This window comes from Furipterus horrens, unplaced genomic scaffold, assembly GCF_987537825.1.
Source record: "Furipterus horrens unplaced genomic scaffold, mFurHor1.1.pri manual_scaffold_4, whole genome shotgun sequence".
In the NCBI taxonomy this organism is placed as follows: Eukaryota; Metazoa; Chordata; class Mammalia; order Chiroptera; family Furipteridae; genus Furipterus; species Furipterus horrens.
Genome location: NW_028327174.1, coordinates 21561851 through 21582270, shown reverse-complemented (window position 1 = coordinate 21582270; position 20420 = coordinate 21561851). Strand labels below are relative to the sequence as shown.

Sequence of the window (20420 nt, the reverse complement as noted above, 5' to 3'; positions counted from 1 at the left end):
CCCTTCCCTTTATCATGTCCCCACTTCCCTACCAGTGTTTCCTGTTCTCCCAAATATCATCTGCACTAAAATTCCCAGGGCCTGCTTTTGGGAGCATTCAAGCTAAGGCACTGCAGCTAGTATTTTATATTATATTATATCATATTATATTATATATATTTATATTATATAATATAAAATCTACATTAAAGGACTTTTTCTCAGCAATTCTCTTTGGATTTCCTAATTTTATCATGTCTCTTAACATACTTCTCATTTTTTGCATCTCCTTATCTCTTTGAATAATTTCTTCAGATCTATCTTCCAGCAAACTTTCCTCTAGAAATGTCTAGTTTTGTATTTGAATTTTTCAATTAATTTACCATATATTTGCATTTATAAAAGTTCTTTTTAAAGTCTTCCTGTTCTTTTCTCACGATATCTTATTCTTTTATGTTTTCAAATCCTGCTCTTTAGTTTATGATAGTTTTAAACTCTCTTATTTTCTCATCACTATCTGATCAATTTATTATCTGGTGTTCCTGGGGGATCTAATCCTGCTTTTGGTTGTGGCTGTTTATTATTGTTCATGGTGAATTGTTTTAAAATTTGCAATTTTGAATTCATCCTCTAGAGAGCTTTATCTGTGGCTGTCATATGTGACCTGGGGAGAAGCTTTCTCCTTTAAGACAGATTTATATTTACCTCTTCCAGAAACCCTAGGTACTGACCTCAGACGAACTTCTGTGTCACTTTCTCAGCTTGGGAATTTCCGGACCATGTGGTAATATCAATGTGAACCTGAAACCTACATGAGCATACAGGCCCATGGCTAAACATACGAGGGAAAGACTTAATTTTCCCCCCTCCAAAACAGATGGAGACAGACAAGTTCCTTATCTTCTATGTTGGTGGCTGAATTTGTCTCCTAGTCCACTGTTTGGAAGGTGGGTTCCTTACAGGGGGTCAGCTTTCTGCAGGAGTCTTGTTCCAGTGCTCTTCGGGAGTCAGGCTCAAAGCCTCATTTCCTGTTCTTGCAAGGCTGGGCCTCAAGCCTGGGGGGAACCAAGAATGGCTAACCGCATAGGACTGCGCTGCTTCCTGTGCATTTGGGTCCTTGGAGGTATTCATTATTTTCCTCCCAGTTTAGTGGTGCATTTAAAGAACATTTTTCCTATTTCACATAGCATTTCAAGACATTTTATAGTAGATGAATTTTCAGGTTACCTAGTTTTCAAAAAAGCTGGAAATGGAAATTCTTCAGTACCTTTTTTGCTATATTACATCAATTCTTCCTCTTCTACCATTTCTTTCTCGGGAATGTTTGTCTTCTCTCCTGGGCTGGTAAAGGGAGTGGTGGAGTGTGAGGGACATGTGTGGGGACATAACGGTTTCCCAAAGTCTTCTGGCAGGTGGTGTCACATGAGAAGCATGAGGTGGGCTTCCTTACCTAAATATGTCTCAGGCTGCCTGTTGTCATGCCTGGAATCCCACATGAGAGTCACCTTCCTTCCCTATTTTATCAACTACCTCTTTCAGAAGGAATGAATTTAGCAAATGATGTTGAGAATTAGGCTCTTAGGAACTGGAGGTTGAGAAGAAGAATTGGCGTGTGTGTGTCTGTGTGCGTGGTGTGGTGTATGTGGTATAGTGTGTGTTGGTGTGTGTAGTGTGTGTGTGGTGTGTTCGGTGTATGTGTATGTGGTGTGTCTGTGTGTGTGTGCGTATAAGGTCAGGGGCCAAGTAGCAAAAGAATCTTTGGAAGGACTGTTAGAATCAAACTATCCCAGCCATCATTTTACAAAGGCCTGGGCTTGGTGACCTGGCCCCTCATCTTTAACTTGTCCATTAACCCTGGCCAGGACCCAAACGGACTGTTGTCAGGGATCACAACTGGATCATTCATGCTTAACGTGGACAGGAAGCATTAGTTCTCTCCTTCCTCCAGATATGGCGGCTAAATTGGCTCAGGGTGAGGTGTTTTCTATGTTTTTCTAAAATCTGGCCTTGGAAGCTGGATCCCAAAGCCTGTTGATCTGGTCTGGATCCCTACCTTGCCTGACCAGCTTGCCTGGTCATCCCATCTATATAGGGAGAACCAGGGACGGGGTGTCAAGGGGCATGGTGAGGGTAAGGCAGTTCATTACGGCAGCTGCCAAGAGGTCTCCCACCAAACTGTTCAAAGCCTTATCGGCTTGGAGGTACTTCTAATAACATTTCCGTTCATTGTTTCCTCTTGGTCATTAAGAGGAGGCTAGTCTCCTGTGTGGCAGTTCACAGCTATTGTGGTGGGAAAAAGGGGGGGATTGGTGGACGTCACAACTTGGGCTTTATCTGCCTGGCCACGGGAAGTCTGCAGCCCCTGGGTCACTGAGCAGCAAGCCAGGGCAGAGCTGTAAGCAGTCCCATCAGCGGTCAGTGCAGCAGCTGCTGGGGAGCATGGCCTAGGACTGGTGGCACCACTGTGGCTGAGTTTCCCAAGCACCTTGGAGATACCTGCAGTCCATTTGCAGGGGAAGGTACGGTCTTCTGGGAGGAGGGCTGGGTCAGCTGTGGGATAAAGATCAGGACTGATCCCTCCCTTTGGGGAGTTGGGATTCTTACTCCCTAGACTAGAAGGGCTTTGTGTAGAGGGTGATTCAAAGCCAGGGACCATCCTAATGCCCCTACTCCACTTGCCTCTCGGGTGTCCTGTGGCTGCTTTTGTTCCTGCCTAGGCTTTACTGGTTGTACTGCTCTGGTCCTTACTGGGAGCAGCTGGATGTGTGGGGAAGCTATAGGAGAGGGCATCTGCTGTGGGACCAAGACTTGGCCATAACTGATATAAAAATGTTCCTTCTGCAGATGTATAACAGATTGGGTTTATTTCTCTTTCTCTGGCCAAATGGGACATTGGGTAAGAAAGGAGTCACCTTCTGTGATTCTCAAGTGACAGATTCTGCACTTAATTTAGCAAACTTTTCCAGGGGAGATGGCTGTGACAGGGGCCCTAAGGGGCATGGGGTGTGCTCTGCCAGCCAGGACCAATTGTCCCTCTCTGCTGGGCCATACAGCGGGTGCCCTTGTCCAGGCCCAGGGCTGCTGGACTCCTCCTGCGCATCTATCAGATCAATGCAGCAAACACTGTCTGGACGTCTTCTGGGTGCCGGGGATGGAGGCGAGTGAGGTGCTCACGGTTCTGTGTGATAACTGACTAGCAAACATGGTTCCTAAGTGTTCTCCAAGTCGGGGTGTCTGGAGTAGGAACAAAAGCACAAGACAGTTCCAACTCCTCAGTTTGCTGCCACGTGTGGAAAGATGGAGAGGCAGGAAGGATTTAGGTGTACATCAGCTCTTCTCTTCTGCAGGCATGCCAGGAAGTGAGAGAGGTCAGCCTGGCCTGGAGGCATACAGAGAAGGCAGAGTGCTCCTCCTCTGTTGCCACTGGGAGACTGCTAGCTGGGAGAGGGTGCTGCGGTTCCTGGCTCACAGTGATGGTTACTCTTAGGCCTGACCCTGGCCAAGGTTTTTTTTTTTTTTTTTAGGGGGATCAGCACTCCATGTTCAAAGGCAAACATGGACCAATGAGGATCAATATTTTCTCTTAAAAAATAATGTTCTTCCCACTTCATGAACAGACAGTAGCATCCACCAGCAGCTATCTATGTGGATAGTGGTCACCAGTTCATTTCTCCTGCTTCTCTGCAGATGATTCCTGCCAGGCTTACGAGGGTGCTGCTTGCTCTGGCCTTCACCTTGCTAGGTAGGTATCAAAGTGCTCCTACTCTTCACTCCTGACCCAGGGCCACTAGAAACAACCCTCTTGCAGACATAAGCAGGTGTGTCTGCAGCTCACCTGTGTATCTGACCTGTGTTAGGCTTGTACTGGCCCTGCAAGAGTCACTGGTTGCCTGGCTAATGCCTCTTGTGAAGGTTCTGCAGAGCCCCCTGCCCCTGACTTATATTTTCCAAGGAGCAGGTACGTGCAAATGCCTTCTCCAGTTGGGGAATGAAGTGTGAAGGCCACATGGAGGATGGGGAGGAAGGAATCCAAGACTAGGGTAGATGACTAGTTTTAGAAGGTGTTGTGGAGGTCATCTAGTTGAACCTCTCATAGTACAGATGAAGAGACGGAGGTTCAGAGAGGAAAATGACTGTTTCAGAGTCACATAGAGCCAAGATCCAAGGTCAGTTCTCCTGGGTCCCAGGTGAGCCCTTTTCACTGTGCTGCCCTGTCTTCCTTCTGTCACTGACATTCTGAGTCTGTGAATGGCAGAAGAGACCTTCTTCTGACCCTGGCCTGTCTCCACTTGGACCACTCAGGCCGGCAGCATCTGCTCTGCTGCACACAGGTTAGTTTGGGACAAAATATACATGGGTCACACACTCTACATCTTCATCGGGAAATTTGGAAAAATGCTAAGAACCTGACAATAAGAGGTTATACCATATATGTTTAGATGCAAAGTGTAATGCGGCCACTAGGAATCATATTTTGGAAGTATACACTGTGGCATGATAAATTCTTGACAATACTGTATTGAGAAACTGGTTATAGTTTGCACAGGATGATCACAATTCTGTAAAAACAAAAACAAAAACACCCACAATTGTGTATATGCTGTAAAGCAGAATAGAAAGATAAATACTAACATGTTAACTTCACTTATTGCTGAATGTTGGTTACAGACTATTTTAAATTTTTGATGATTTTCTTCTGTATTCTTCAAGATTTTTATAGTAACCATGTATCACATTTTAAATGAATATATCAATGGCATTAAACCAAATAGATTTCCTGAAAAACACTGATCATTGTTGCTATGAGTCCTGGGTCATATTTGGGGGCTAAAAACAACAGCTTCAATTTCATTTAGGATGGAAAGTACTTCCCCACAGCTCAGTTTCTGTGAGGTGCAGCCTCATTTCTACAAGGCTGGAGTGCTTTGGGCTGGTGGTCCCAGCAGGGCTCACCCATGACCTCTCTCTCCAGGGACCCTCTGCACAGAAGGGACTCTTGGCAGGCCATCGATGGCCCGATGTAGCCTCTTTGGAGATGACTTCATCAACACCTTTGATGAGAGCATGTACAGCTTTGCCGGAGACTGTAGTTACCTCCTGGCCGGGGACTGCCAGAAGCACTCCTTCTCGCTCATAGGTGAGTCTGGGGCACTGAAGGGAGCAATACAGAGCGGGAGCTGGCCGAGCTCAGCCCTGGCATGTGGGGGGTGTGAGGGGGTAGGGGAGTTTTCTTACAACAGTGTCTGATCTTGGAGACCCCTGCGAGAGCATGGTGGAGAATGGTCTTTCCATGACACGGGGCTCCCCTTGACTTCTCCCTGGGTCTCTCTCCATGGGAACCTGGTGTGATGGAGAGAGTCTTCATGCTTCTCCAGTGATTGTGTCCAGTGCTCTGGGGCCAGGTAACACCCTGGGAGCTCCAAAGCATCAAGAGAAATGATGACTCAGAAGGTGCTTTGTAACAGGCCAAGGTCCAGTAGAAGGGAAGGGTCATTGCGTGCTCTTGGTAGGATTCACAGCATCATGCCAGTGTTGAGCACGTCCTGTGTTCCTGGAAAAGTGCTGGTACTGTGCCCATGCCATCCCCCCTGCCCCCCTGCCCAGCAGTTCTGAGCTGTAGGGACAGATACAGTCACCTCTGTTTCCAAATGCAGAACTCACGGAGGTTGTCTGATTCTTCCAAGAGCTGACAGATGGTAAAAGCAAGACCTGGATTCTGATCCTGGGTTTGTCAGGATGAAGAAACTTTCCTCTGTACTAGGGATAGAGGGCACTTTCCAAGGCTGGGGATGAGGCTGGAAGCAGTGATGGAAAACTGTGGTTTGGTGACCTTCCCACTCTAAGAATAATCAGGTATGGGAGGTGCATGACTGAGGGATGCTTCATGACACAGCAAAGGCAGAAGCCTCAGCCTTGGGGTGGCTGAGGTAGCAATGAACAGACCCACATTGGGGAGAAGAAAAGCAACCCCACCTTCCCTAGAAAGTTGGAGGCTGAGGTCCTCCTACCTCAGGTGGGGCCAATGTTTATTTTACATGGATTTCTCTGCCTTAAAAACCATGGTGCATTTGCTGGAACATGGGTGGAATCTGAGGGCATTGTGCTAAGTGAAATAAGTCAGACAGAGAAAGACTAACCCTGTGTGATCTCACTTATATGTGGACTCGAAAGCAAAACAAAATAATGCACCACCGAACTCACAGTAGCAAGAGACCAGATTTGTGGTTATCAGAGGTGGAAGGTGGGGAGTGGGAGAATTGGATGAAGGGGTTCAAAAGGTACAATATTCCAGTTATAATATAAATAAGTACTAGAGATATAATGTATAACATGGCGACTGTAGTCGACACTGTTGTATGGTGTATTTGAAAGTTACTAAGAGAGTAGATCTTAAAAGTTCTCATCACAAGGGAAAAACAGTTTTCTTTTTTCCTCTTTTTCTTGTATCTATCTATCAATCAATCAAAATCATAGTGATGATGGTGCAGACCCTGTACTTGAGATGGCTCTGGGGCTGTCATTGAAAATGGAGGGTAAGCCTCCCCTCCACACCCCCACTCTTATTAGGGTTTTCTGGACCCAAGGGTAGGTAGGACGACGACCATGTCCAGCTTGAAGCAGCTAGAGGAGCTTGAGACCTTCGCCCATTGTCCTTTACAAGATTACAAAGGGTCCTAATATTTGAGAGGGGGGGGATAGTTAATTTTTACGAACCAGGGGTATGGACTTGGGGGGGATTGCTGGGGGAGGGGGGTGCTGGGTGGAGGGGAGCAAGGGGGAGAAAATTGGAACTGTTGTAACAATATAATCAATAAAAAACATAAAAAAAAAAAAAAGAAAATGGAGGGTAAGGAGAAAAATTTTGAAAGAAGGAAATAACGACATCCTCTCTACCGTATGGAGGCCCTGGGGTGCCTTGAAGGGTTGCTGTTTCAGCTTCATAGTGTTTTAGCTCAGCTCTGCTGCAGACTCCTTACCCTGGAGATGGGTGCGTAAGCAATGAAATCTTAGTACCAGGCACAGAGTTCACTTTCTGGGGTCCGGGGGTTGAGCAGCATGTTGGAAAAGCCCCTTTCCCTCCTTAAACCCAACTCTGGACCCCTCCCCCTTAAGGGTAACCCCCCCAGTCAGAGGAACTCAAGCTATCTGGCGTCTCTGGGCTGTCACTGCCACCTCCTCCAGGACGCATCCCCCACCCCTGCTCTGACCACTCTGGCCCTCTGCAGCCCTGGGCTCATCCGCTTGTGCTGACTGGCAGTTTTTTGGTCCCATAGGACCTGAGCTCAGTCCCCAGCAGGAAACAGAGGCATAGAAAGAACTAGAGTTGGAATCAGAAAACCTGTGCTCTCTGCTCTCCCTCTTCATGGAGTGTCCTTAGGGGAGTCACATAGTGTCCCTCAGCCTCCACGCCCCCATCTTTAAAATGCAGATTCTGTGAGGATCAAGGGAGATGCTGTACTTTACCTGTGAAGTGGTCCCCAGACCCTCATCATCAAAAGCAGCCACTTTAACACAGGATGTGCACTTGACGGATGTGAACGTCATGAAGATGAGGGACTGCTGGGTCCTTGGGGGCATTTCTATCAAGGTTAGGGTAACATCAACCCCCTCCCCAACATATCCATGTGGGTTTGTGTGGAGACCTGCTTCTCTGGCCATCCTCTGGGTTTCGTGGCCAAGGAGGAATTGAAGGGCTGTGTAAGGCTCCTCTATCTCAAAACGCTTCAATGGGACCCCCCTGTCCTCCCTCTACCCCCCCATCCCCCAGTCTTTATTCATATAACATCCTGCTCATGTCAAGTGTCAGTTTTCAAGCAGGTTCTTGGCTTAGACCAGGCTATGGACCAATCATTTTAATGCAGACTGGTTTAGTTCCCACCCCCAATTGTGCTGCTAGCCTCAGAGAGAATGGTGGAGGTGGAGGTGGTGGGTGGGTGGGGCACTGGAGGAGAGAGTAGTCCCAGGAGGCTGGGCCTGGGGAGGGTGGGCTGACCCTGCTGCTTCAGTGGCACCAGGGCCAGGCGCAGGGGTCCAGTGGGCTTGGCTGCTGCAGGTCCGGTCCTGTGAGCATGACTGTGTCCTTGCACACATCTCTGCTCCATTGTTCTCCAATGACATCCTGTTTTTTCATTTCTAACTCACAAATTGCCATTCCTCTCTGAGTGTCTGTGGACCTTGTACACATCCTGAGTGAAGCGTTTATGCTCAGCCAGAAGGACCACCGGGTGCAAAGGGGAGGCCCTTTCCTTGACCAGGCCCCTTCTGGTGACGCAGGCTCCAGGGTCCCAGGCCAAGGCCACCAGCACAGGGGAAAAGGAAGAGGCGGCAGGAGTCCTGCTCAGAGAGATTGCTCTGTTTAAGCCACACTGCAGCATCTGGCGCCCAAGCCAGCCCGGGGGGAGAGAGAGAGAGAGCCAGAAACCACCACCAACGTGCTGAGTCACTTCCCCAGCTTGAGCCTTAGTCTCCATGTTGGTAAACGGTATCAGACCACATTTCTGTTTCTCAGTGTTTAAAAAATGATCAGCTGTATCAGAATCATAGGAGTGGAGGGTGAACTAACCGTTCGTTAGGAATGCAGGTTAGGGACCCCCACACTCCAACCGCCAGCCTGCTCTCCAGGCTGCTGCCTCTCCCACATGCAGGGGGTGGAGGATCTTGTTCCCCACTTAGCCACTGAGTTCAGGAGCCACAGGGAGAGTGTCCCTGGTTTGCTTTAGTCTCTTGGGTGGAGACCCAGCCCATCTTCTCCTAGGAGCTACAGGAAGTGTTAAGCAGCAGGTGGGTGCAGGGTGGGAGTAGCCCCTCCATACTCTCCCCCTCCCCCAGGCTCACTGGCAATTTCTAAGGGCTTGTTTTCCTAACTGCTGCACATTATCAGGTTCCCCTGAGTTCTGCAGGGAGGGAGCGAAGCAAATAAAATAGAAGCTAGAGCTCTCCCCTGCATTAGCGTTAGTTAACTGAAAACAGCACTCAGATGCCCTGTTAGGCAACTTTGTGGTGCAAAAGGAGATTTGGACTTGGAGTCAGAAAACCCAGGTGTGGGCTCTGCCCTGAGTTAACAGTTTGTCAGCCAACTATTCTCACTGGGGTGATACTGGGGTGATTTTCCCCCAGAGAACATTTGGCAGTGTCCGGAACATTTTGGGTTGTCACAGCTGGGGGTGGATGCTGCTGGGGGGTAGATGCGACTAATATCCTACTATGCACAGGACAGCCCCACCCCAAAGAAGTAGCTGGCCCCTGGCTGTCCATGGTGCCGAGGTGGCGCAACCCTGTTGTAAACTTAGGTTTTCTTCACCTGTGAAATGGAGCCAGTCTACATCAGTGTTTTTCAAATCGAGTCATAACTCATGAGTGACAAAATTAACTTACTGGTTGTAACCAGCATTTACAAATTAAATGGAATAAAATAGAAGACACCAGAAAGTATCACACCGTGTGGCACCCGGTGAAGATAAATATTGTTATGTGAGATGTGTGAGTGTGTCCATCCTGGGTCATAAAGTAGATTGTGTTTTTACTCTGTCTTCTGGGAAAAAAAGGTTTCAAAGCCCCTTGTTTTGTTGAGCTCTCAGATTCATAGTGCTGCCACAGTATGTTTTTCTGAACTGAAGACTTTTTTCAGGACACACTTCCAAAAATCCTCTTGCTGCGCCCCTGCCTCGGAGGAGGATGGACTACTTTTAGGGCTTCAGCCATTCTGATCCCAGCCCCCAGCCCCACCCCTGCCCCTAGATAGGTGATGATCCTCCGCAGCGACCCCATGTGCCCACTGAGGCGCTGCCTCGCACAGCGCTCGGTGGGCAGTCAGTCTGCCTCCTCCGCTCCTTGATGCTGATCTCTCCGAGGGCCCTGCAGAGCTGGCCCTCCAGATACTTAGACCAGCACCCAGTCTGATCCCAGTTCTGTCATCACCCACTAGCTCTGTGATGAAGGGCAAGGTACCCCGAGTGTCAGCCACCAGGGTGGCCCCCGAGTCCCATGCTCTGTGGGGCCAGGCTGCCTTCACCATTTCCTAGAACAGGGTCGGGGCTCCATGCAGCTCCTGCAGTAGGAGCCTCGGGCTCTGTCTCACGTTCTCCTGGTCCCCTCTCGTTTGACTTTCTGTTTCTGCTGCGTTCTTGGCTTGTCCAGCCTTGACGGCTCTATCTTTCCACCTGATAGTGAGTGATCCCTGGGCTTTCCTGTGCATCTGCTCAGCTCTGTCTCCTGGGGAGCAAGTGATTGTTTAGATGACTTTATATCCTGGAAAGCCTTGAAGAGTGACAGATCTGTAGCTGCAGGGCAGTGGCTTGCCTCAAGCTGCTGGATTGTGTACAAAGCCTTCCTTACCCACCCTCCCCTTACACACTCCTGGCTGACTTGTTTTCAGGGTCCTTTCTGAATTTCCATGAAGGAGACGGAGAGCCTCTTAAAGGCAGAGGCACACAGGGAGAACTCTCCTGTTTGTTTCCAGGAGATGCTTTTGGCTCAGAGGCCACGTACTGGGGGAGCTACACAGTGAAGCAGGGACAGAACCACTGTCCATCTGCTCTGAGCCTGGGGTAGATGGTAGGGAGATTTGTACCAATAAGGAGATCGGTTCTGTGGTCATTAAGGACCCAGACACTCTGACCCTTTGGGGTCATTGTGTCCCCTCCAGTAGGCAGAGCCAGCTCCCTCCAAGCTGCCAGCAGAGACCCAGGAAGAGATTTAGTCTTTGATTTGCTGCAAACTGGAGGTTTTTGTGAGCCTGTTCCATTTGTTTGTGTTTTCAACATTTTATTACAGACATTTTTAAACACACAGAACGGGTGACAGAACAGGACAGCGAAGGCCCATATACTCACCACGCAGATTCTACCATCCACATTTTACTCTTTTTTTTGGTCTAGTTTTGTGTGTTTCTCTTTGGCTAACTTCTGGTTGTCAGAAAGTTTGCTCCACTTTTTAAAGACGTGCTATCTGCAAATCCTGTTGTAAGTGGGAATGGGGGCAGTCAAAACTCATTTGTCAAAAAGATTGAAAGCCCTTTCCCTTGGCTGGCATCTCCTGTAACTCCTGACGGTTAGTCTGGAGCTCTGCAGAATGTGGTTGCTGGGCTCTGGGCCTTTCCTAGCGGTCTCTGAGCTGCTAACACTGTATCATTCAAGACTCTGTTCTTAGAATGGGCTAGTTCAGTGATTTTCAACTGGTGTGCTGCAAGAAATTTTAAAACATGCAATACCTGACTATTTAGTCAGGGACACTGACCTCTTTTCCCTTAGATTGTCAAATAAAAAAATGACAATAGCTAACAGAACAATAGCCGTTGGTGTGAATGAATCAAAGTTATACCTATTTTTGGTCAGATCAGCAAAAACAAAAACAAACAAAAAAATAAAAAAAAAATCTATATCTATATCATCTATTCTTTTTGGTCGTCGTCGTCGGCAGCCGTCCGTCTCGAGAGACGATGGTGTAGCTTCTTAAGAGTCTGTCTGCACCGCCGAGAATGGCTGTGCAGTCCGACTCGGGAGTGACATGGTATCTGTCTCCTCCCGTGTTGAATCGACATCTTGTGATGACGCTGGAGTGTCCTCTCCAGTGAAGCTGAAGCTACAGAGCCTGGGCAGGGTGATATGGAGGGTCTGCTGTTGCCCATGCAGCAGACCCCCCCTCTCTTTGCAGCTGAAGGATCCAAGGGAAAGACGCAGTCAATACAGCTTGGCTTCAGGTGCGCCGCAGGAGTTGCCGGTGTTGACTACAACGTCAAACCGCCTTAGGGACTCCGGCTCCGGATTTTCTGTTGGGGTTTACTCCCTTAGCCTTTCCCCTGAAGAGGTATGCCGCAAGGCAGCGGAGGTTTTTTGGAGTCAGAGTTTTCCTTCTCTGATTCTTTTTGGTATGCTGCAGAATTTTAGTAATAATTTCATGTGGGTTATGAGATGAAAAAGGTTGCAAGTCGCTGGGCTAGTTCTTCACCTGTGATGACTCTTACTGAAATCTCACCATAAACAAGGCCATTTTCTGGCTCATTCTGGTTGGTGAGGAGTGTGTGTGGGCTCCAGGTGGTCACAGTCCTCAGTTTCCCCTTGGAGAACTCCCCTGCTCGCAGACCTCTGCTGGGCTGTGACTGAGGCGGCCCCTTCCCTCACTCTCCTTATCAGTGGCCCCAGCTGTGGCAGCAGGACCTCACGTCACCAAACCTCCCAAGTTTCCTGGACTTTGTTCGACAGACATTCTTGCCTCCTCTTTTGCGGAGGAGCCGGAGCCCACGCTCCCCTGACCCTGCTAGGGGAAGGCACATTTCCTCATTCCCAAGGTTAACATTCCACCTGGGCCCTATGCCCCATTTCTACAGGAACCCCAAGACACTGTACTCCTCACCTACCCCCACTTTTCCCAGCATCTTCTCTCTCTCTGTTCTTACTGGCCACACTTGCCTTCCCTGTTTCCATCAGCTTCTCTGTCTCTAGGGCTTGAGGTCAGACTCTCCCCTGTTCCTCTGCCTCCTCCATCTCCATGGTCAATCAGTCCTCTTGGAATTCCAAGGGCTGTGCATGAGGGACAGGCGTCTGGGACTAGCTGTGGGATTACGAGGTCCTCATAACGATGCAAATATGTGTCTCCATCGGTTTTGCTGCTTTCATGTCACTGCCGCCACCTGTGTCTGTTTGTCCCTCACAACCGAACGGTTGTCACGTAGTCAGAGACTATTTTATCATGTGTTTGACTATCCAAACATCTCTAAGGACAAAACTGATTATTTATCACGTCCTTATTAAGTTCCCTACACAGAATGAGGGACTTGACCTATAGATTCTCTGAACTTTTCCCAGAGAATCAAAAATCAGTAACCTGAGGTGGGACTCACAAATCTTCATTTTAAACAAAGCACCTGTTTAGGGCTAACCTCAGAGGACACTTTAAATTATACATGCTAGAGCACCTGTTAGCAAGAACTCACTTTGTTGCTTTTAGTTGCTACCTTACAGTGTTTTCAATAGTTGCATGTTCCTCGGATCCTTGTATTTAGACTGTGAACTCCCAGAAGAAAGAGGTCATGCTTTCACATTTTGCTTTTGAGAAATATAAGGGATTACTAGAGGGCTATGTATCCAGAAGACGCTCAGTGTTTTAGGTGAATAAGAAGATGAGTGAGCAATGATATTTTGGGGGAGATTTTTGCTGTCCATTTGTTATGTCTTTGGGGAGAAGTATTCCACTGAGATAAGATTGTAGAGATGATGATTATGAATCAATTTATTAACTCTTTTGGATAGGGTTCACCGCTACTGACTCTTGTCTTTCAGGAGACTTCCAAAATGGCAAGAGAGCGAGCCTCTCTGTGTATCTCGGGGAGTTTTTTGACATCCATTTATTTGTCAATGGTACTGTGCTGCAGGGGGGCCAGAGGTAAGTCAGAAGCCCAAAATGTCTGAACTTAAAAAAGCTTGGGAATTCCCCTTGAATACACTGTCTGGTCTTCCAGACGAAGAAGCTGGGGCCCAGGGAGAGGGAGTAAATGTGTCCCGAGGAAGCCAGTATCAGGCCTGGGTGAGAGCTAGGGCTTCCAACTGCTGGTCTAGGCCCTCAGCCACTTTGCACCATAGTCTGAGTCCTTAGTCTGGGGTTGGGGTTGAAGGGTGGGAGGGACAGGCAGAAAATATGTGAGAAGCCCACTGCCTGAACTTAACCTTGTCCCTCCAGTGTCAACATGCCCTACGCCTCCAAAGGGCTGTATCTGGAAACTGAGGCTGGGTACTACAAGCTGTCCAGTGAGGCCTATGGCTTTGTGGCCAGGATCGATGGCAGCGGCAGCTTCCAAGTCCTGCTGTCAGACAGATACTTCAACAAGACCTGTGGGCTGTGTGGCAACTTTAACGTCTTTGCTGAAGATGACTTTAGGACTCAAGAGGGTAAGCTTTTCTGGGGGCCATTTCCTGGAGGTGTGGTTATGCTTGTAGCTTCAGTGTTCACAAACCTTCACTCTGGCACCTTCCCGGGCATGCCCGTTGCCCCGTGACCTCACCTCAATGCATCCTGCCACCCTGGTCTCTTAGCATTCCATCTCACTGCCTAGACTGCCCCTCACACCTGATCTTGGAACTCCTCAAACCTGGCTTGGTTCAACTCAGAATTCCATATAGCAACTTATACATGGTGGATGGCTGGTAAGAGCAGGATGGTTTGAACAAATCCTCCTGAACCACTACAATGAAAATTTATGGCTGAAATCTATAAACAGAGGCTTCAGCACTGACCCCAAAGGCCAGCTTACGTGTGTGTGTTCACAGCAGTAGAAGATAATGTGGACAAAGTGAAAACCACTACTAGTCTATAACATTTTTATGATAATTTCAATTACATAACTATTTAATTAGAGATGCCCCTTGAAAAAGCTGTACATTTGTGTATGTCCTACTTTTTTCTTATCACCTCCGTACCCTCTGATTAAGGGATTAGAGTGTAGAGAAACAGTTGACTGTTCCTTTCATTGGGCTGAAGAATGATAAGATCACTTGTTTCTGTTTTCTCTAGCACTGATTTCTCAAACTTTTTGTTGTTCGATAGCTATGTTTAAGGCTATAAATTTTCCTTAAGTACTACATTAGCTGCATCACACCAATTTTGATAGGTAGCATATTTTCATTTTCATATAGTTCTATGAATTTTCCAGTTTCCATTTTGAGTTATTTCTTAACCTATAAAATATGTTAAAAACTTTCAAATGTTTAGAATTTTTACTCATCTTTTATAACCAAATTTATTTCTCAATTAAATTAGAAATTTGGGTAGATTTGTTTGTGGCTTAGTACATGATTTTTTTTTTTTTTTTTTGCAATTGTTCTATGTATGCTCCAAAAAATGTATTATTGCTGTAGGATTCTATATGTACTCATTGAATTAAGTTTGTTAATTTTGTTATTCAAATCTATGTCCTTTTTTTTAAAAAATCTGAACTCAAGGACATGCTTATTGATTTGAGAGAGAGAGAGAGAGAGAGAGAGAGAGAGAGAGAGAGAGAGAGAGATTGAGAGAGATATTGATTAGTTGCCTCTCATATGCCCCCCTAGGTATTGAACATGCAACCTAGGTATGTGCCCTGACTGGGAATCAAACCCTCAACCTCTTGGTATATGGGATGATATTCCAACTGACTGTGCCACCTGGCCAGGGCTAAAGTGGATTGGTTTAATAATTTTGGATTGTGAGTTCATCTTTAGAGTTGTCTTATGTTAGTTTTTCAGTATGAAGTTACTGAATCTCATAAAAAGTATAAATTGGAATCTCAGTCATACTTGAACGCTTTCCCACTACTATAAATTCTAAGGGGAGACTTTTTCTCTCCTAACCAGAACCTAGATCAAAGAAACAAACTTTTATTGTTTCCCTATTTCTCAGAGTGGATTTTTTCTTGTCAACTTTCTTATGCAGGGTGCAGCCCTTCAAGAGTCTCAACTTCACAAAGGGGTGTTGATCCCAACTCCCCACATCATGCAGCCTCCGGACCCATTCCCATCTCCACAGAGTTGTTAAAGCTCAAGCCCTTTGATTGGCAAGATTTTTACCCTCATTCTAGTACCCTGCAGTCAGAACATCAAGCCCCACTTGACAGTTCTGTTTCTCAGCTTTCTTTCCTTATCCTTCCTTTCCTCCTTCTCCTTTTTTGTCTCTTTTAATTCCCTGTACTTTTTTTTGGTGTGTGTGTGTGTGTGTGTGTGTGTGTGTGTGTGTGTGTGATTAACCATGAAATCAATAGGATATTTGTTTTTTTTGCAGTGGCACATTTTAAAGATTTAAAAAATCTGTTGTATAATAAGAAATCAAACTCCAGCCTAAGACATCTTTTTCTTATTCTAGGCTTTCAGATTTAAAAAACTAAAAATGGGGCCTGTGCTATTAGGGAGAAGGTGGTGCTTATTGGCAAAAAGTCAGGGCTCTGGTGATATCTTGGAGATCATCCTCAGAGGACTGGGGCTTTAGTTCTATTTGGTTAGTAAAGACTCAACAATTTTTGTCTCCAGACAGTTATCCTTGCTTTCTGACATCATGAGAGTCAGCCTAGCTGGGCTTTAACTTTGGCCCGCAGAGACATTTCTGTTAGCAGGAATATTTGTAATTCTATTAGACATCCTTAGGCCTCATTTCAGATCGAGGTCCTAGAGTTTCACTTCATGGAAGATCAGGATGGAACGACCTTGGAGGTCATCTAGTCTAACTCCTCATTTTACATGTGAAGAATGGAGCTCAAAAGCATGGTGGGGTCAGCCCCAGATCACATAGGGTGATGGAAGGAGAGCTGAGACCAGGGCTTTCCCCACCCAACAACAAAGATTCTTTTCTGCCTCTTCCTTAATATGGTGTATTAGAAAGTGAGCCACATATGTGGCATGGAGCAACCAAGAACCCAGAGAGCAGCACCTCTCACCATGCCAGGCGCACATCAGAAACGCCACAAGTTTAAGTTCACTTCGCTTTGGCTTCTCCCGTGTATTAGTTTCCTGCAGTTATCCTCCAATTACCACAAACCTGATGGCTGAATAGCACAGAAACTTATTCTCTCACAATTCCAGGAGGCCAGAAGTTCAAAGTCAAGGTGTTGGCAGGACTGTACTCCTGGGGCCTTATGGGAGCATCTGTTCCTTGCCTCTTCAGTCACTGTTAGCAACCTTTGGGTTTCTATCCATCCTCTCTCTGCCTCTGTCCTCGCATCACCTTCTCCGTGGGTCTCTGCTCTTCCTCTACCTCTCTTTTAAGGATACGTGTGATTGCATTTAAAGCTCACTCAGGTAATCCAAGATGAACTTTTCCTCTAAAGATCTTTAATTTAATCACATCTTTTGCCATATAAGGAAATAGCCACAGGTTCTGGGAATGAGGAAGTAAATATATCTTTGGTGGGGCATTTTTTTTTTTCTGCTTACCACACCCCACATGCCAACTGACTATATTTCTAAGGTTCTGCTCTTCTTTTCTTTCCCCAGGGATAGTTTATTTCCTATTCCCAAGTACATTATTTGAACTTGTAATATGCTTCACTCTTCTAGACCTGGCTGTGTAAAAGGCTGCTTGCCTCAATGCTTCATTAAGTTCCTTTGAAATGACAATTCAGTGGTGTTTTGGTGCTGCCGGTGCCTGAGACATAAAGTAGGCACCTACTGTGCACCGTGCCATGTAGGCTCATGAGGCCATCACAGCAAGTTGTGAGTAGCTGACAGTAGTGGATTGTTCTAAATACTAAGGCACAGATGCTGTCAGAGTGTGGCGGATGCAGTGATTGGAGGGCTTAGTCTCCATGTCACATCTTTATCTTTGTTCGTCAAAAGTATTTTGACTATGCACAATCTCCCAGATAAGAATTTAGAGATAAGAAACAGCCTGTGCCCTGAATTAAGGAGCTCAGAGTTAAGTGGGGGGCTGACTAGAAGCAAAATAGATGCCAATGCAAAGGATGATGAAAGTTTTGATAGAGAGATGGCCAGGGTGCTGAAGTAGCACAGAGAAGGGGCCCACCCATCTCAGGCTAGGGGGGTAGAAGGGGAGCAGAGTCAGTTCTGAAGGACTTCCTGGAGGAAGTGGTTCAGGAGCTGCATCTCAAAGAATGAGTGGAGACAGTCAAGGCAGTTAGGGGGAGGAGAACATCCCCCATAGGGAGAGTGGCATGCAAAGGTGTGGAGGGGGGAAATGGATGGGCACATCCCTCATCTTTCCTGTTGCCTTCCTCACTTTGGCCATCCATCCAGCTGCCCCTCACCAACCCTGGCTGAGCTCTGACATCTGTGCTCAGTTGTGTTATGCTGAGTGCTGCACAGAAAGTATTCCCCTCTGAGGCCTGTGTACGAATCCACTGGAAGGTGGTTTAGGAAATGACGAACCTAGAGTTTTCACTCAGCAGTCCTGGATTAGATATAACTGTGGCTTCATTTTCCTGAAACTTTTCTCCACAGGGACCTTGACCTCGGACCCCTATGACTTTGCCAACTCCTGGGCCCTGAGCAGTGGAGAACAGCGGTGCAAACGGACGTCCCCTCCCAGCAGCCCCTGCAACGCCTCCTCTGAGGAAATGCAGGTGGGTACAGCCCAGTCTAGACATGGTCTCGATGTGGAGGGACTTCTGGAGTTTAGAGGCAGAAGGACATCTGGTCTCAGGTCATCTACCTAGGGGAGCAGTGGGCCTACCTCTGTGGGTCCCTCTGGCTGATCGATGGAGGGTTCCCTTGAGTCCCTTTGCTCCTGAACACCAGCTGTGGCTAGAGTCTGATTAACTCTAATTCTAATGCTGTTCTGGGCTTGAAACCCTGAAAATGCATCTGGTCTAATGACTTGGTGTAGTGAGTGACTACTTTTCTGCCTTATACCCAAGGCCCTCTCTCTTGTCTCCAAATATCGCCATCCTCACCTGCCCCCTGTCTGAAATTATGCCAATAGAAAACATTTCCTATTTAGGTGCTCAGTAAGGATTGTTTAAAGTATGAATAGGAAAAGAAAGCCCCAAACTCTTACCAGCACATCACCAGGAAGGGGGTTACTTTATAGTGGGGGCAGCTAGGGAGGGGGTGGGTGTGAGCCTGAAGTGACCAGCTTGGGCATTATAATAGTTTCCTGAGGCTGTGGCAGGTAGGAAATTATCTTAACTTTAGTGGCTTACAACAATAGAAATGTATTTTCTCTCAGTTTTGGAGGTCAGATGGCTGAATTTACTTCCCCTGGGCCAAGACCAAGGTGTCAGCAGGGCCTTGCCCCCTCTGAGGCTCAGAGTGCTCTCCCCTGGCCTCTTCCAGCCCTGGTGGCTACAGTGTTCCTTGGCTTGTGGTCACATCATTTCCATCGCTGCCTCTGTGGTCACATGACCTCCTGCACCTGTGTCCCTGAGACTCACTGTAGATGGTCACCTCCCACTTTCCACACACAGCCTCTTCCCCTTCAGAGATGCCCCCTTGGAGAGAAGTGGATGGACATGGGAGGATGTGGGCAACACTATGGTGCAAGTAGAGATGACCTTTGTGCCCCCTGTGTGGGGTGCTGGGCAGATGACACTTTAGGTGGGGAAAGACTACCTGGTGTCCTCCCTCTGTCTGTGTTCCCACTAGAGTGCCCCCACATTGAGAGGGACGTGGGGAGAGGGAGGCCAAACACAAGCACACAGCACTTTCAACATAAGCTCCCCAATCTTTCTTTTTCTTCTCTTTCCTCCCTATTGTCATCCCATTCCTTTTGGGGAGCTGAGCACAGCTTGAGTTTAGAAGGACAAGGTGTTTGAACAAACTTAAGAGTTCTGTGGTTGGCTGGCTGGTGGTTCACCACCCCCCGCACTCGAATGTGTCCTAGGCAGGGGTGAGATCAAGGGTGGGCGTGCCCCTGCTGGTGGGGTGGGGTGGGGGCCACGCATGTACCTCTTACACCAAATCAGCTCTTTGAGGATATGTGGGCTCTGTCACATTTCATTTTGCAAACACAGGCCAGCTCGGTGCTGAACAAATGTTCCCCCGAGCCCTGGAGTACAAAGGAATAGTCTCATTTATCCATAGAAGTGGGAGGTGAAGACAGGATTTTCCAACGGAGAACCTGACACTGAGGCCCAGTAGAGGAGGAAAACTGAGCGCAGAGACAAAGGGGAGGGGGAGGAGAGGGAGATGGAGAGGGGGAGGAAGGGAGGAAGAATCCACCAGAAACCTTATTTGTCTCCCTGGGTAGCTTTTAAGGGGGCTCCAGCTGCAAGCTTGCTACTTACTTTGTCTCCGGGGTGCGTTAAAGTCCTTACTAACCAGTGTCCTGGGAGCAGCTTAAGAAACTGGTTACCAAGGTCTTAGTGCTGGGCAGAGGCCCCCAAACACGCCAGACCTCCCAAGGCACAAGTTTCTCCAAGCTCAGAACCCCAGGTTTCAGGTTGTTTACCTGAGCAGCGAGGCTGGCTTTGTCTTAGCCAACCAGGCTGTGTTTGTCCGGGACTGGGTTGCTCTCATTGGCTGAGAAATACCATGATTCCTCTCCTGGGAGGTGATTAACCTGATATTTGGAACTGCTGGCTTAGTCCCCTTGGGCCTCTCGATCAGAAGTTGGTCTGGTAAATGGGATCGTTTACAAGTGTTTGTCAGTGTGACTCCAAGGCCTTGCGTGGTGGCAGACTGCTGTGTGGGGCAGACTCCACTGACCTAGGAACTTTCCCTGAGAGCTGGCAGAATCCGTTCTCCCCGTTCTCTGATGCTTCCCTATCTTTCCAAGGTGGTAGCAAAGAGTGAACTCATTCTGAGAGCCCTGGCATATTACTTATACCCCAGGAATGAATGTTTCCTTGTTACTCCGACAAAACCCAGAGCCTGTCTGCTGGGACTGATAATGGCTTGTTTGAGTGCATGCAAATTTGCAGCTTTCTCAGCTTTTCAAACAAAGGGCAGGATTGCTGGAGTCTGGAGCTCAGGGAGCAGTCCTGGTAATAAAAACCCCTCAAGCTCTAAGTGCTCAAATGATTGATG

The 20420-nt window shown here is 47.5% G+C and overlaps 1 protein-coding gene across 1 annotated transcript in view; it reads left to right on the top strand.

Moving 5' to 3' along the window:
• The first annotated feature begins 2439 nt into the window (after nt 1-2439).
• The window catches only part of VWF (von Willebrand factor), a 124531-nt gene continuing 106550 nt past the window's right edge, over nt 2440-20420 (top strand). The window contains exons 1-6 of the mRNA XM_090272686.1: nt 2440-2498; nt 3667-3721; nt 4952-5116; nt 13257-13359; nt 13654-13862; nt 17895-18016. Of these exons, the coding sequence (XP_090128812.1) occupies nt 3667-3721; nt 4952-5116; nt 13257-13359; nt 13654-13862; nt 17895-18016 (654 nt within the window). The 5' untranslated portion in view covers nt 2440-2498. The remainder of the gene's footprint in view (nt 2499-3666; nt 3722-4951; nt 5117-13256; nt 13360-13653; nt 13863-17894; nt 18017-20420) is intronic.